The 18,155-nt window shown below is 47.8% G+C and overlaps 1 protein-coding gene across 3 annotated transcripts in view; it reads right to left on the reverse strand.

Moving 5' to 3' along the window:
- The window catches only part of SLCO3A1 (solute carrier organic anion transporter family member 3A1), a 290,789-nt gene that overhangs the window by 74,376 nt on the left and 198,258 nt on the right, over positions 1–18,155 (reverse strand). For all 3 annotated transcript variants that reach the window (XM_084756104.1, XM_084756103.1, XM_084756102.1), the window contains exon 3: positions 3,176–3,274. In XM_084756104.1, the coding sequence (XP_084612230.1) occupies positions 3,176–3,274 (99 nt within the window). The remainder of the gene's footprint in view (positions 1–3,175; positions 3,275–18,155) is intronic.

Here is an 18,155-nt window from a genome sequence, read left to right on the forward strand (position 1 = left end):
GTGTGGCGTTGTTGGAGGAGGTGTGGCGTTGTTGGAGGAGGTGTGTCGCTAGGTGGTGGTCTTCGAGGGTTCAGAAGCTCAAGCCAGGCCCAGTGGATCCAGATTTAGAACTCTCAGCTCCGTCTCCAGCATCATGTCTGCCTGCATGCCACTATGCTTCTTACCATGATGATAATGGACTAACCCTCTGAACTGTAAGCCTGCCCCAATTAAATGCTTTCTTTTGTAAGAGTTGTTGTGGCCACAGCATCTTTTCACAGCAACAGAAACCCTAACTAAGACAACCTCAAATACCTGCCCCCATCTGGAATTCAAATTCTTGTATAGTAGTCCTTTTGCTTGACTGTGGGCCTGTGCTTTTCCAGCAAAGAAGATTACAGGCATGACCCGAGGTCACCCTGAAGACTAGCTTATAGACTACGGTGGCTCCTTGCCTTGGGGGCTCTAGCTTATCCTTTCTACAGGAGGACTGGTGACAGAGTCCTGTAGAGAGGACCAGGGGAGTCAGCCTGGCCACCACTGGCATGGTCTCTGAGGGGAATCTTCTCCTTTTTGGTCCCCAAGGGATGGCAGAGCAGCTAGTTACTTGGCTGCATCCCACTAGAGCTGCTCCTGAGTCCCAGACCCACTCAAGAACTGGGAGACAGCAGCCAGGTGCAGTGGCACATGCCTTTAATCCCAGCACTAGGGAATAAGGAAGCAGAGGCAGGCAGATCCACGTGGGTTTGAGGCCAGCCTGGTCAACAGAGCAAGTTCTAGGACAGCCAAAGCTACACAGTGAAATCCTGTCTTGAAAACCAAAACCAAACGAAACAAACAAAACCCAAAAAGAACTATGAGACAAGAAGTGTCCATCACGAGTCACTCTACATACGGTGTCATTGTCATGGGCTTGCTTTGGTAATGAGTTAGGCAAGAATAGGGTGCATCTCTTCTGGTCATAGGCTTCCTACCTGCAGACTATAAACGCTAGGATTGGGATATGAATCTGTGGGCCTGGGCCCCGGAATGACTATGGTGCACTAGGGCCCACCTCTTCCCAACTAGTCTGTATTCAACAGGTTCCCTACAAAATTAATTTTCAGTACATCCAATCACTTAAGTTTGAGGCCAATTTGTCACCACAGCACAGCTATGATGGTCAATCCCTTTTGCCAACTTGATGGGATGTACCTCGGAGACAAGCCTCTGCATATGCCTCTAAGGGATCATCTAGATTGAGTTAACTGGGGTGGGCACTATAGGGAGCAGCATTCCCATGGTTGGGTTTCTGATGTGACTAAAAAAGGACGAATTTGTGGTGCTTTTCTGCCCTCTAGTGGTAAGAGGAAGCAACAGCCGTCAAGTACCTCCAGGAAGGAATGGCTAATGGAAATGTGATACATATACACAGTGGATTGTAATGTAGCTGCAAAGAAAGGTGAAACATGGGTAAATAAACAGAGCTGGTAACAATCATCGTGAGTGAGGTAACCCAAGTGGGTGCTAGACTTGAAAGCTTGGATATGTGTATTTCAACTGGAGTGCCCACAGAAGTCTGAAAACTAGAAAGGGTCCCCGGAAGGGACTTCAAGGGGAGAAGCATTATTTGCTGGGCGTGGCAAGGCTGTTGTACATACAAATTCAGTGGCTGTGACTGCATACATGAGACACACACGGGATCAAGACAAGAAACCCTAGCATGGACTCGGGCAAAGGAGGGGGTGTTCATGAAGTACTGCTCTTAGCCGAGAAGCTACTGGCACCTGATGGTGGCTGGGGAGGAAGAGAACGCTTCATCAGGTGTGTGGACTCTGCAAGGCTACCCTTGCTCTAACAGGTGGCTCTACACTCACACATACACAAGCAGTGTTAAGTGGACTCAGTGGGTTAAAAAGGGAGAGAGAAAGCATATGGGCTTGGAAGGGAAAAGTAGTGGATATGGGAGGAATTGAGGAGAAAGGGACTGGGGTTGGCCTTGATGGCAGAAAACCATAAAAGCTAAGCATGACGGCTCATTGCTCTCCATTTTCTGACTAAGGCTGCAGTGTGGTCAGCAGCCTCACACTATGGCTGCCATGTCTTCCCCACCACGGTGGGCTTCTCAGAGTCATAAATCAAAATAAAGTTTTACTTTCTTAAAATATTTCTTATTTTAGGTTTTAGGTTACTTTTCTGTTGCTGAGACAAAACAGTTTGGAAAAAAAAAGAATGGGGGTGGGGTGGGGGTGGGGAAGGGCTTATTTCATCATACATTTAGTGAGAGCCCATCATGGAGAGAAGTTAGGCCAGGAACTCAAGGCAGAAACCTGGAAGCAGGAGACACCATAGAAGGATGTTGTTCTTGGCTCATACCAGGCCCATATCCATCTGTCTCTCCTATAGTGCCCAGGTCCGCCTGCCTAGGGATGGTACTGCCCACAGTGGGCTGAGCCCTCCTGTAGCCCCACAGACACACCTGCAGGCCAATCTAGCGGAGGCGATTTCTCATGGGAGGTTCCTTCTTCCTGGGTGTGTCAATTCACAACCAAGGTTAGCCATCGCCATGGCATGAGGCATTTGGTCACAGCAATGAGACAGATCACTAATGTGTACCCTGACAGCCACACAACTTAATTGCAAACTCACAGGTGGGAAGCCCAGAGCAAGTGAGAAACAGACGTCCTCTTCCAATTAAGAACTCAGAAAGCTTTGCTTAAGATAGCACTGCTTTAAATCTATGTTTTGTACATGTCTATGCAGTGTGTATGTGTGTGTGTGTGTGTGTGTGTGTGTGTGTGTGTTTGTGTGTTTGTGTGTGTGTACTTGACTTTGGGAGATGGGGCATTGTGCAAAAGTTACTTTGTTGTGGGGTGTCCTTGAAGAGACTATAGGGACCCTGGCTTCTTCTTCTCTCTTCCCATCACAGCCACCATGTGGTAACTATTTCTCTCCCTTACCTTCTCCACCATCAAGTGGTATCTGCCAGCCAAACAACATGGCAGCCAAACCTGGGCTCTGAAGTCATGAGCCAGAATAAGCCCTTCTTGGTTTTGACTTGATTGTCTCAGGCATATATGTCACAGTAGTGGAAAGCAGAGCAGCACATGGATATTGCTTAGTGGGAGGGCCTTAGAAACCCAGAGGCTGAAGACTCCTCTATGAGAACGGAAATGGTTACTGTAGGGGCGCTTAGCCACTGGGACCTGCTGCTTACTTGTGTCAATGAAGACGGCATCCACGTAGATTTTGGTACAGAATGAGCCCAGAATAAATCCACAGGCTGGTCCAAACACCAACATCGTGAACAGGATCCCTGAAAGGAGTAAAGCAAAGGTCAGGTTAAAACATGGAAGCCCTTCAAGGAGCAATATCACCAAAGGTCAAAGCGATAACATGACACCGGCCAGGTAAGATAGCCGGTCATTACGAATGGCACCACAAGGAGTTGGTCCAAAAGTCAGAGGCGGGATACCAGTGCGTTTTATCTTTGAGAACTCCATGCAAATGCTGTGGATCATGCTAGGCTTCTACAGGGCTGTTTGTTTTTCATTTTACATCCTGTGGCTGAGTCTGCATGTATGGACATATGCATGGGAACGCTGTGGCCTCAGAGGTCAGAAGAGAGCACTGAACGCCTAGGAGCTGGGGACAGAGGTGGTTGTGAGCCACCTGATGTTAATGTGGAGGACAAGCTTGGGTCCTCGGCAAGAGAAGCAAGCACTGTCAACCACTGAGCCATCTCTTCAGCTGCTCTACAAGGCTGTGATAGATTGCTCTGACAAGGCATCCATAGGGCCCGTTTCTTACCTTTAGAGGACTTTGTGTCATGCCAATCAGAGATACTAAAATAACGCAAACCTATCACTAAGTAGCTTTTCTGCCTTTAAGACTTCTGGGTGGGGGTGGGATGTTGGAGAGATGGCTCAGTGGGCAAAGCACCTTCTATATAAGTATGAGGACCTTCATTTTTAGCACTTACACACGAGCCAGCTGCAGTCTGTAACCCCAGTACTATGAAGGTGGAGATATAAAGGTTCCTGGAGCTCATCAGTCATCCAGCCTAGCTTAATTGGCTCAGTGAGACACAGTGGGTCAAAAAAAAAAAAGGGGGGGGGGGCGGGTAGAGCAATCAGGAAAAAAATCTGATGTCAATCACTAGCCTCCACATGCACACACATACATGTGCACAGGCACCTGCACATATTCGGGCACATCCCCTCTCTATATACACTCTATACGTGCACACACACCATGAAGAATTTTGAAAGAATTTTTTTTATGACTGTTTGTCACACATTTCTCTCTCTCTCTCTCTCTCTCTCTCTCTCTCTCTCTCTCTCTCTCTCTCTCTCTGCTAAGTACAAACTCAAGAATTCATGGGAGATGAGAAAAATGCAATCCACAAATTATTTCCACATGCAATGAAATACTTACAATCTCTAAACAGAAAAAAATAACAAAATCCACACAGAGGTACACTTTGGGAAAAAGTGACTAGGCACTGGATAATTTCAGGTTTGCCACCCTGCATTGTGGGATGACTGTCTTCCGTCACTGAGATTATGGGTGTTTGGGACTCAAGCCTGTCTGTGACACTGAGATGATGGCAGGCCTCGCCTGTGTATTTACTACCTGGCAAGTAATGTACAGAGGTTTTATGTTCAACTTTAGGATCAGTCTTGAAAAGCACTGGGCCCAAAGTAGAACTCACAGGCTATAAACGCTTAATCAATTTCAGTCTTCAGAGACATTTTCCAAATACTGATCATCCCCCAGCCCGCATGGATAAAGATTTAAGCAGCAGTCCCTCATTACAAAGACAGTCATTTCATGTGGACAGCCAGCAAGCAACTTACGTCCAAATAGATGGTCCGGAGCAGTGGGGGCCAGCAGATCTATGTGGTACTCAGTGTCACAGTGGGCACCTAAGCTCACAAGAGGACATATCTGTCTACTGACTGGCTCCTTAGGAGGGTCACCGGGGGCATGCCTTGTATAGGCTCATTTTTATTCCCAATCCTTCTTATCAGTCACTCTACTTCCTGTCCACCATGAAGCCAGCAGCTCTGCCCTGCTTTGCCCTTCTGCCATGGCACTCTGATTCACAGTGGGCCTGAAATCAATGGAATCACGTGACCTCTGAAAACCACGAGACCTCTGAAAGCATGAGCCCAAATAAGTCCTTTGCCTTCTAAGTTGTTTCTTCAGGTATTCTGCCATAGCAACGTAAACTGGGCAACACACTTCTAGGCTTCTTCTCGGAGCCAAGCACGAGCCTCGGGCTTGGAGACTCAGCATCAGACTTCAAACAGCTAAGACTCCTGGTCTGCACAGAGCTCACAGGCTTATAGAAGGGGCCCAAAAGAAAACCTTAGAAGCTATACATGCAAGATCAAATGTTTCTAAGCGTTTGGCAAAGGAAACTAGGTCTTTACAAATAGGAGCCCAGAGCCCCAAAGCAATCACTTGTTTTTTTTTTTTTTTTTTTTTTGGCCTGTAGACAGTTAGACAGACACAATGAACAAGAGAGTTTTTATATCACAACAATAGGATGCTAGAAAGAAATTAATCTGTTTGGAAATACTCTAAGCCCAAATCTCACAGCTATTCTTATTCAAGGGGGTAGTTTTACAAGGGAAAACATGTTAACGTTGGAAGGGAACAACACTAGACACACAACAGGCATATCGGTCTGCTTTGTCACAGTGTAGAGAGATTGTAATAGTTGAACAAAGAATGGTGCGCTCGCTGACGTGTGTGAGTGGTGTGTGCGTTTGTGTCTGTGTGCGTGTGCAGGTGCACGTGTTGGCTAAACAGGGGTGCACCCAAGGGCCCAGTGTATGACATGCTAGTGTCCTACCACTGTGGAACATCCCTGGCCTTTCTGGGGGCCAAGTGGCTCCTCCTCAGAGCGATGTCACAGTAAACCAATGACATTCTATGGACAGCCCACCAGTACTGGTGTGGGAAGGGCCCTCTCACATCAGGAGGCACAGGATCTCAGCTGGAGCAGACTAGGAGCAAGGCCCTGGGACCTTAAGGGAAGTTGAAGGTACAAGGCACACAAAGATCTCACAGAGTTACTGGTGAATTTATTTTCCCAGCTCTCCTTATTGTCAAGTTCCCCCCCCCCCCACTTCTTTTTTAAATAAAAGCAAAACTACAGTCAACACCTCAAAGTTTCCTGCCTGAGAGGTAAGAGGTAGTATCAGGCCTCCCCCTGTTTTAGAGGAGGTCCTGATCAGGCAGCAAGTTTTTTTGTTGTTGTTCTTTTACATTTGTGGCTCAAGTGCGCCCTCTTCTGTCCGCCTGGTTTCTGCACACCATGTGAAGGACATGGGGTGGAGGAGCCTGAGAAAGAATGGCAGGAAACCAGGGAGCCAGAGTTGTTGTCTTTCTCCTGCCCCATATAACACAAGCCACATTACATCCTGGTCCCCTGTAATCTCTTCAGTCTATTGTGGGTAGATGTGTTCTCAAACGTAACCTCCTTTGTCTGCAGCGTGTGGCTAAACACATCACGAACAAAGGGCCAGAAGCCAGGGCTCTCCAGTCCACTAAGGGGAGTGGACTGAGGATTGTGAGGGAGGGAGGACTGGATAACCTGGATCGAAACTCCAGATCTACTGTTTTCTATCCTCACCGGCGCTCACTTGCGTCTCTGATGTTACTTGCCAAGGGCAGTGGTATGCTACCCTTGCTTTCTAGTGGCAATATGCTTGCCAAGGGGAAGCAGTGTACCATGAGGGTGCTGGTGGTGAGGCTGTGACCTCCTTAAACTCAGTGGACATCTGCCCAATGGGGAAACGAGGGGCCTTGAGACCCTCCACCCCAACTCACTGGATACTGCAGAAGAACTTTTTAAAAGTAAGTTTTATGTGCTATTTTATGGGTAGCTGCTGGCTGTGCCTACGTATTCCTTTGTACCACTTGCATGCAAGGACCTGAACAGGCTGGGAGAGGGCAACAGATGACAGGTGGTGGTGAGTCACCACCCATCCTGGATGTTTGGAACTAGACTCAGATCCTCTTCAAGAGCAGCAGGCGCTCTTGCTCTTGATGGCTGAGTCAACTTTCCATATCCATGGTTTCAGCATGAACTCACACTATTCCTTTCTTTAAAAATTTATTTTATTTCATTATCATCACCACTGTTGTCATCATCATATTGTTACTTTATGAGTGCTCTATCTGCATGTATATCTGTATGTATCAGATTCCAATGTGGATGGCTGTGAGCCACCACGTAGTTGCTGGGAATTGAACTCAGGACCTCTGAAGAACAGATAGTACTCTTAACTACTTTGTAGACCCTCCAGCCCCACCCTATTCCTTTCTATGATTCTCAACCTTTTCATTTTTGTTTTTAGTATAATAGATTTATTTTTCTTTTATTTTTGAGATTATAATATACTTACACAATTTCCTCTTCCCTTTTTTTCCTTTCCATCCTTCCTATATATCCTTCCTTGGTCTTTTTCAAATTCATGTCCTCTTTGTTTACCATTAATTGTTGTTGGTGTGTGTGTGGGGGGGGGCATGGGGTGCTGTCTGTGTCTTTGTCTTTCTCCATGTATGACTTCCCGTCTGAGTTTTCTATAGCTTCTAGGGGGAAAAGCACTTGTAGAGATCAGTTAGGGGTAGGAAATGGAGGAGGCATGTTAGGGAGATTTTAAACTACCACCTGTCAATCAACAGGACGCACTGGGCCTGTACCTTGTGGCAGGCCCTGTGCCAAGAACTGGGGGTATGGCAGTGAACAAGACAGACACCTTGGTCCTTGTGAGGCTTGTGTTCTAAAAAATGAGAGGCAGCAAACCAACCTATCTACCATGTTCTTTTAGTAGCAGTAGTACAAGACAAGACCACGTAATTGCAGCTAGGGCAAGTGGCTCCACAGGCAAATTCTACAATGCTAGTTCGACAGGAGAAATAAAGTCCCCCCCCCCCCCCCGACGGAAAATGTTCTCATGGAATTAAAGTTGTCAATAAGGTAAATCGTGTGTGTGAGTGTATGTGGGTGTCTGCACATGTATGTTCATTGTACATGATTGTGTGTACACGTGCTTGTGGAGGCCAGAGGTTAATGTTGTGTGTCTTTCTTGAATGTTCTCTACTTCACATACATGGCTCTCATTGAACCTGGAGCTCACTGACAGAGCTGGTCTAGCTAGCACTGTGCTATAAGGATTCCCTGTCACTGCCCATTGAGAGCTGGATATTATATGGGGCTGGGGTTTAGAACTCTGGTCATCGTGCTTGTGGGAGACATGCTTTAACTGCCTAGAATTCTCCCTAGCCCCAATCAGGCCATCTTTTTCTGCTTTGTTTTGGGTTATTTTGTTTTCAAAAACAGGGAATCCTGTGTAGCCCTGGCTGTTCTGGAACTTGCTTTGTAGACCAAGATGGACATGCCCCTGCCTCCCAAGTGCTGAGATTAAAGGTGTGCACCACCACCTACAAGCTAGGCAATCTTCAAAAATAAGACCAGATACTGGACTATTATATATTATATATTATTATACATGTAGTATATAACACATATATGCCCATGTGCCTAAAGGTAATTGTAAAGGCCCTTTAAATGTGGAGGGTATATAAGAGTTAGGGTAGGAGCCACCATGATGGACCAGAGAGATAGTGTCAAGGAAAAGAGTGGACGTTCAAGGTGGCTTTGAAGGGGTTAAAGTGGCATTAGTCAAGAACATGTGCATCCTCCAAAAACCAGCAAGACAATAAAAAAAAAAAAAAAAGATTGCCCCTCCAGAAAGGATTTCAGTCTGGCCATCTTGATTATAGACCCATTATGAACTTCAGAGCTCCAGAGTTTAAGATAACAGGAGTGTGCGAAGTCACTCTGTCTGTAGCCTATTAGGGAAATGCAAATCAATCACACTGGCACAACTTTGCCAGTGTCTAAAAACAGTTAAGATAAAGCCACCTTTTGACTTTGGTTCTCACTCCCAGGAAGCTTTTCATAAAAAGCATGCCCACTTGTGCTGGGGGACACACCCAGCAATACTTTAGCAGCACTCTGTAAGACCCCTGATCTGAAAATAAAATGTCTGCTCAGACCACCTGGAGTCTCTACATTCTGCAATTGTTACGGAGCAAAACCCACAGATCAGCTGCCAGGATGATCACTGGCAACAAGTCACAGTGATTACGCACAGATCTTAAAGGACATAGGGGAGTCTACGTCTGGATGTCCAGGTCCAAGGTGGCAACGTGAAACTAGTGGGCTGTAACCAGAGAGGCCAGCAATGCTCGAGACTGGGAAAGAAATCTTACAGCGGATACTAGGATGGAAACGGCATTATTACTGTCATTACATTTTTGTGCGTGCAACGTGTGTGTGTGCGTGCACGCATGTGTATGCATGCGAGAGAGAGAGAGAGAGAGAGAGAGAGAGAGAGAGAGAGAGAGAATACCACACCCCTTTCTTAAAATCCATGTTCGCTGGGGATGATCTGAGACTAGATGAGTAGTGGAGGAGGCGAGCTCACAGTGTAGCTGGGGGGCCACGGTCTGGGGTCTGGATTCACCAGCTGTGCAGCCACTGGAACGCTCCGGCCTCTGCACGCTCGTGTTCGAGCTGCCGAAGTAGAAGTCTTACAGGGCTGCTTCTGAAGTTTCCGTGATTAATGAACATCAAAGGCCTTTTGCAGTTCCGCTGCATACAGTAAGATACTCAACACGGCTTTTATCATGATTGTCAGGAAGATGCACGTCAGCATCTCTATCACCCATGGAGAAACACTGATGTGCATTTAGCTAAGCCCTACCAGTCTATTCCTCTGTGTAAGGCTCATTTCTAAATGAGTAATTAGAGAAGACTCATATAGATTTCTTAATGACTGAAATCCCAAGAATAAAAAAAAGTTTTTAAAGGAGGAAAGTTTTTAGACTGTATTTCTGTCTTTCCTTAAAACAAAACAAAACACTTCATTTGTGTGTGTGTGTGTGTGTGTGTGTGTGTGTGTGTGTGTGTGTGCATGTGTGAGAGAGGGGAGAGAGAGCACATTTGTGTGTATGACGTGTGTACATGTGTGCATATGTTTGAAAGTGTGAGTGTAAGCACACACCTGCCTCTGTGCACACATAGACACATGGGAGTAGAGCATAGCCTTGGATACTCATCTCATTGTCAACCTTATGTGCACAGGATCCCTTAGTCCTCACTATGTATACAGGAGAGCAGGCCAACAGCTTGGAGGTGGGGGGGATCTCCCTTCTCGCCCTATGGCCGCTGGAATCTGGCTTTACATGGGTTCTAGTGTTCTGAACGTAGCCCTCAGCACTTCACACTTGCGAGGCAAACACTTTACCCTCTGAGTCACCTCTCCAGTCCCTCAGGACTGAATCTGAAGAATAGAATTTCAGAGAATGCAATGGCATCTGAGGTGCTAATCAAAGGGCAGTCGGGCAGCAGGCGCTCCGCTCCTGGCTGTCCTTGAGAAAGTGGTGGGGGGAGGATGGAATGCCCAGCCTCAGGAGGGCATCAGAGGACAGAGGTCTCCTGTGACAGCCCTGACTTAACAATACTGAGACATCGCAGGGTGGGGAAGAGCAGAGCTGAGCGTTCTGTGCTCGACAAAAAAAAAAAAACAAAAAAACAAAAAAACAAAAAAACAAAAAAACAACAACAAAAAAAAAAAAAACAAAAAACTGTATCTTTAGGAGAAAGTGATAGTTTTCTTGAGAGAGATACAGAGATTGCTCTCAGAAAGTGGTGGTTTCTCTTCTATGGCACCTTCTGGGCTGGTATGTACTGCTGACTGCCTCTGCCTCTTTGGGGCCGCTGGTGTGTGTCGTTGCAAACGCAACGCCTTCTGAAAGCAGGGTCACTCTTACCCTGCCATTCTGAAGCAACCACATCTTCAAAATTTCGTCTCATAAAAGCTGTGCCCAAGGAACTAGGCGATGCTGAGAAGCAGGGCTAAGGATTGTGATGAGAAAATTGGAACCCAGAAAGGTGAGTTAGCAGCTGTAAGGACGTCTAGCGTATGCACGGTGGGTGAAGATACGACCTCGGGTCCCAGGAACTGGTTCTACAAAATCACAGCATGGGAAGAAGGTTGTCGAATCGGTCAGAGCCAGCCACTTTGGATCACGCCTCAATTTCTAGATGAACAATAATATCTCAGTGCTCCAACTGGAATAAGAATACCCACCTCGTGGGACAGGGACTGTCAGACATAACAGTGGGGTGCACACAACATGATGGATGTTGCCTTAGAACTGCATCGGGATTGAAGAGTTTGGGGTGGATGTCCCGCAGGGCTGTCCCTCCTGCCTGTGTTTCTGTAGCTGGGCACCTTCCTCCTAAGCCTGCCTGGCCCCCTCTGGCGGGATGAGGGAAACCCAGGCTGACTGTGACTCCTCCCACTAGAGGGCAGCACCAGACTAGAAAAGAAGGAGCTCCCAGCTGGTCAAACGTCTCCAGCCTTTACTTCCTGACAGCTAGTGAAACCCTTGCTCTCCTCATTTTACACTTGCTTCCCTTGCCCTTGACTTATACAGAGAGAGAATCCCTTGTCTCGAAAAATCTCAGGCTGAAATTTCTCTCCTCTTAGGGAGCCTTCTGCATGCAATGCGCATGAATAAAACATGACCCATAAACAGCAGGAAGCCTACAAGACACACAATACATATTTACTCATCGCTCACTGCCCACAGTCTGACAGCACGAGGTGCTCGTATCTGAGAAGGAGGAGGGGAAGAAGGCGAGGAGGGCTGGCAACCATTTATCCAGCACTCAACGCACACCAGACAGTGCACAATTCACACAACAGAACCATTCCGGTTATAAAGTTTATAACGGAAACACAACACTAAAGAGGCTAAGGGCACGTGGTACACGGCAGAGGCAGAGCTCGTGTGCCCCTTCCCATGGCGTCATACTATGACCTCTTAAGACAGACTTACCACTAATATCAAACTTGGCTGTACAGCGGGATCACCTAGGAACCTTATATCCTCATCCCCTAGGTCTGGCCCCTGGAAGATGCTGATGAAGGTAGACTGGGACACTGCCTGGGCACTACTGCCTCTGATCCACCCCCGCCCTAGTTGTACCAGTTACTTTTCTTGTCACTGTGACCTGACAAAGGAAAGATTTAACCTGGCTTATGGCTTGAGGACACAGTGCATCTGGCAAGAAAGCACAGTGCTGGGAGCTGGCGGCTGAGGCTTCAAGAGCTCTGGGCTACTTGCTCACTTCTGAATGGATAGAAAGAGGGAGCAAACAGGAAACCGGCTGGGATATAAACCTTAAAGCCTAGCTCCACCAGGTAGGATCCACCTCCCAAAAGTTCTACAACCTCCCAGAACAACGCCACCTGCTGGAGACTGAGTGCTCACACACATGGGTCTGCAATCACCTGCACACATAACACTGGGTGATTTTATATGTAGCCAGGTGGAGGACCCTGGCCTCTAGAGTCTGTGCTTGTGAGTCCTGACTAAGCCTTAGCTCTAAGGCAGCGCACAGTATCTAGAAGGCACATGGTGATGAGAAAGGGCTTGGACACTATCTCACGCTAAAGCAGAGGTACAGCTGGTCTCAAGCTTCGGGGCAGAGCCTTCACTTGACTCGAGGCCAGTCAGTCATCTCCGTATGCTGCCAGAACTGTGTGCAAGCTGGTGAAAGCACGGTGTAGAGCCTGGTGCCCCTGGTGTGGCTAGCGCTAGCTGACGTGGTCTCACTCAGCTTAGACCTCAACCTAGGTTTTCTCTATTGCAGGCAGAGTTGAGACTCCACAAACCCTCTTCAGTCTGCTTTCAAGGCAGCATCCTTTGTGGAGCCTTCTTAGATTTCCTCATTTCCCTACCTTCTCTCTTTTGCCACACAACTGGTCTGAGACATCTTCAGAGTTCTGCTTATGGTCTGTCTGGATACAAAACCAAAATTTCACATTTGGGGCCTACTGTAACAATCAGAGACTCAGGGAAGGCATATACCCAGGGTGTTGTTGTTGTTTTTCATAAGAGCAACAGAGAACAGAGCCACTGGCCTGGGGCAAGAAGCCGATATCTATCTGTTACACTGTTAGCTGATTGCCAGTGGGGCCGGGGAGAGGTGGGAAGCCACCCATTATAGGAAGTGATGCAAGTAAATGAACATCATCCTATGTGACCGGGCCTCTCCAGGAAGAGTGGGGCTGGGGGGTGGGGGAGGGGACCTGCCACTGCTACAGGCTGTAACTGCTTGTCTATCTTAGTTTTTCAAGCCAGCAAAGAGAAATGACTTTCTTCATCTCCAGTTTTTATGACCATGAGATCACATGCTTCCTAGCTGACTGGCCTCCAGGTACCTGTATCAAGGAGCCTGGGTCAAATGACTCTCCTCCACACAGCTGAGAGTGGGGCATGCCCCTATGCCATAGCCCCTGGGCTACCCATCTGAATGCATCTCCAAATGTGACTCCAAGCCCTTGCAAAGGGCAATTAAGTTAAAAGAAGGTTCTTATGATGGGTCCTAATCCATCCTGATTATTGTCCATATGAGAAGACATTTGGACACAGCAATGCCAAGGCCATACACATGAAGGGAGGGTCATGTAAGTACACAGGACATCTGCAAGCCAAGAAGAGGGACTCAGACCCCACCCTTGCCTCTGCCACCATGTTGAAATTCAACCACCAGGATCATGTAAATAACTGTCCATAACTTCATCCTGCAGTATTATGTCAACTAGCCTTGTTCAGCGTGCAGTTCAAGACTGGCGTGTCCTGATAGTATTCCAGAGAGCACTAGACACTGTGGTGTGCTGCTCAAATAGTTAAGTGTATAAGGTGGGAGGACGGATGCTAATGCAGCATCCTTAGCAGTTGTAGGCAGTGACACGGAAGCAACGGACAGCCCACTCTATCCCTGGTTAGGATTGGGTGGGCAGACCACCAACAGGAGGGTCGCACATGGGACCCTCAAATTATTATCACTAAACTCCTCACTGTGCTTAGCGTGTGTGTGTGTGTGTGTGTGTGTGTGTGTGTGTGTGTGTGTGTGAGAGAGAGAGAGAGAGAGAGAGAGAGAGAGAGAGAGAGAGAGACTCTGAAATAACGGTGCTCAATGTTGCTTATAAGACAAATAGGGGTGATCTTGAGTACGGGCACAAGCACTGCAGAATTTCAAGCGAGGGGGCGGGGATAACCCAATCACATAGGGCCGAGGCTGGGGTTTGAAGGCTTATTGCTAGTGAAGATGATGATGACGTAATGGTGGTACTGAAGTTCCTGGAGCTGAGGGCCAAGGACTAGCACTTTCCATGTCCCATCTCGTGTGACAGCCATGATCACAACAGATACACACTCATTTTACATACGAGGAAACTGAGCCACAGTGAGATCAAATTGGCAGGTGTTTCATGTGCAGTAAGTGGAAGTGAGAACAAAGAGGGTTTAAGGAAAGTGAGGAAAGCAGAAGAGAGGGCAGTGTATGGAACAGACAGGCAAAAGCAGAGAAAGAGAGAGAGAGAGAGAGAGAGAGAGAGAGAGAGAGAGAGAGAGAGAGAGAGAGAGAGGCAGGAGCCTAGGAGGCTCAGCCGGTGGTTTGTGCTATAGCTTGGAGGGACAGGCTGAGTTTAGCATTCGGGCCATAGAAGGACTGATGTGTGGAGCAAAAGTGGTTTCTGGCCTTAGGCATGGGCACCTCAAGATTTAACCTTGAACAAGTAAACCTACAGACAGCACACATGTGCACAGAAAATGAAGGCAGCAGCAGGCAGCAGGGAGGCTAGCTGAGGTACAGAGGTCATAGTCTGGGTGGATTTACTGAACCACAGCTGACTGGAGACACTGTATCTCCATCCCCTTTGTCCCCAGGTGGTACTGCAAGCCGGACTCCCAGCCTTAGCAGGAGTGAGTGAGGCCTTAGTGTCCTTCCCACCCAAGGTGGCCACTTCTTTAGGATAGTTACCTGTGGAGTGGTCCTGTCTGCTCTTACCTGTCTGTGGTGTGCATTTTCAAAGTGTTTTAGAAGCCGGTATGAATTTTCTCCATAGCCTCAGGGAGATGCATGCTACACAGTACTGAGGTAGAGGCCACTGAGGTTCATATTGCAACAAGGACCAGCACAGATCCTTGGAAGGCAGCAGAACTCAGTGTCAAGAGGTCAGGCTCTGAACCAGCCTGCTTTGGCGGTAAGTCTGGTACAGCAGGAAGGGCTCCTACAGGCAAAACTATGGCCTTGGTAAATATTTCTTACTTGATCACTATCATGCTTAGATGTTCACATAGTGGGGGCAGAGTAACCTGAGACTGTGGGGAACCTCAGTCTAACCCTAAGGAGGCAACAGAAATACAACACCAAAAATCTCTCCTCACTAAATGCTTTCTGGGTGCCAGGGCTTTGAATACTGTTCAGTTTCTACAACAACAACAACAACAACAACAACAACAACAACAACAAACAACAACAACAACAACAACAAAAACACATACATGAAGAAATTGACACAGGGAAGTTAGAGTACTAGCCCTCAGGCACCCGACTAGATAGATATCACCCCAACTTGTCACTCCCAACGGAAAAAAGCAACAGGATGGTTGTGACCCACAGAAAGCCTTCTAGTGAGTTCTAAAGGAACCAGTATCTTTGCAGGGTTCTGCAAATGAGGCTCTGACCACAGTCCAGGTATTGCTGAGAACCCGTGTCATGGGGGAGACAGAACTGAGCTTGTGTCAGATAGGGTTCCCCTTGGGACAGGCTTCTCCTTCACTGAGTGGCAGTTCCTGACCCCACTATCCATTCACCCCATAAGTCCATGCACCGGCTCCGGTGGAAGTGGTGGTAAAGAGCCAGCACCTGAAGCAGTCACCAGAGGGAGCCAGAAACCTTCACATGCCAAAGAATGTCCCCTCCCTGAAGCGGTGAGTGTTTTCCAAGGCAAGGCTGGCTCCTCTGAAGGTGGCTCACAGCCTAGAGGTCACCAAGGCTTGGATGATTAGGGGAGATCTGAGGTCATTAGTGAATGTCTTCATCAAAATGCCGAAGACAGGAAAGAGGGGTCTTTACCCCAACAGGCTCTGGCCTTGCAGTCTGAACTTGCCTACCTTTGGGAAAACCTGCCAACTCAAGCCCTCTTTTACAACCATCAGGATCTGATACTTCATAATGATCATTCAGAATGACCTAATGCACCTATTAATTCTGGGTAGACTAGCCTGTAAGAGTAGGATAGAGATACCAGGCCAGGCAGGAGCAGGAACAGGAGCAGGAGCAGGGGAAGACAGAAACCTGCTGAGTGCATACTGCAGGGTGGGACTGCCCCAGCTCTGTACTGAGGCAGGAGTCCCCCCAACCCCCATCAGGACTATATCCTGCACCCAGAAGCATTGGCAGCTGCAGAAATCCCTCCCAGCTGGGAGGCAGGGCTGGAGTCTCCAGGCCCCAACTGGAAGAAGCACACTGGAGAGGTGACAGCCAGGTGAGGCAGCTGTAGGGAGCTGCTGTGATCTCCAACCTCCCCAACCTCACCTCCAGCAGCGCTGAGATACGAAGCGTTCTGTTTGAAGAATTGTGGCCAAGAGTCAGGGTGTGTGTGTGTGAAATGTTAATTTCACCCTGATTTATCACCGAGAAGGACAAGGCTGTTTGCTGACATGACAGACTGGTGATTTTGGAAGCCCGGCGTAATCCGAGGATGGATTATTAAACCTCGGATTTATGTGTTGTGTGAGCAGGGAGCTGTTGCTGTCAGGTGTTGACAGGGTTCAGCAGGAGAAAGTCAAGCCGCACCGACTTCATTTCCTTTGTGGCTCTCTGATAGGGTCAGAGGCTGATTAGAGTGGGGAAAGCCATAAACACATTGAGTGGGGAGACGTGCACAGGCTGGAAAAACTGCTTGCTCTGTGTTTAGGAGAGGAAAAATGCATAGGGTCAGAACAGGAGCTAGCTGAAGCATGTTGAGCAAGCAAAGCAGGTGTGTGTGTGGTGGTGGTGGGGGGTGGCTGACCGAGCAGAATGGGTCTGCAGTGTGCCCAGCAGCTTTCTCCTAGCTTGCTTTCTCTATGCATGCAACGGAACACGTCTATCCAACGTGATCTCTTGAAAAGAGGCAAAGTACAATGGACAGGACACTCTCCACAGTTGAGTGGAGAGTGGGGTATAACTTTCACACGTACTCTGGTGCCTCATATTTGACCACGTCCCCTGGAGGGGGGGACCTGGTGGCACTCAGAGGAAGGATAGCAGGCTACCAAGAAGAGACTTGATACCCTATGAGCATACAAAGGGGGAGGAAGTCCCCCTCAGGCACCGTCATAGGGGAAGGGAGTAAGGGGAAAAATGGGAGGGAGGGAAGAATGGGAGGATACAAGGGATGGGATAACCATTGAGATGTAACAAGAATAAATTAATAATAATAATAATAATAATAATAATAATAATAATAATAATAATAATAAAATAAAGAAAAGAGGCAAGGTAATAAGCTGAAGTCAGACCATGGTTCCAGGATGAATAAAACAGGCTAAATCCGGACAGGAGAGGTATAATGTACCTACCACTCACATGCAGGCACTGGAGGACAGACTGATGAACAAATGTTGCATTAGATCTTCCTGGGAGGAGGAGTTTCAGTTGCGAATAATCTTAGTATATAACCCCATCAGGGCAGCGGTCATCCCAAACTCCAATGTAACTTAGATGCACTGACAGAGGCAGGGGCAAGGAGTGGGCCCTTGGTCTCACATGGTCAGCCATATGACATTGAGATAGGGAACCTGACACAATGGTGCATCTCCTGGAAGGGTACTTGGGAGAGGGAAGGATCTAGAAGACACGGATGCACTGAGTAAAGGGACAGCTACAGGAGGTTCAGCTGACCAAAATGCCACCATGGGGAACAAGAACTCACCCTCTGGGCTTCTCTGCATGATCCAAAAGTAGACACTTGATCTAGTTATGACAAGGCAAATGACCAGACACTTTAGATACAGGTGAGCTGAGTGCCCCAGGGCTACTGAATGCCTCACTACCAGGCATTTTCCAAGGGAGCCCCTGTGCCTGGGTAGCTGACGTGAAGGGACAGGATTACTGCTAATTAGGTGATTTTCAAGATTTGGAGATGTTCATCTGGGCAAACTGGCAGCCATTTATAGCTTTTCATCAGTTCAGTCACACAGGATGTAGAAACTTCATGAACTTCTCCATAACAAGACTTGTAAAGCCTCCTCCCAAAGGAACACAC

The sequence above is a fragment of the Acomys minous genome, assembly GCF_964271855.1.
Source record: "Acomys minous genome assembly, chromosome: 2".
NCBI lineage: Eukaryota > Metazoa > Chordata > Mammalia > Rodentia > Muridae > Acomys > Acomys minous.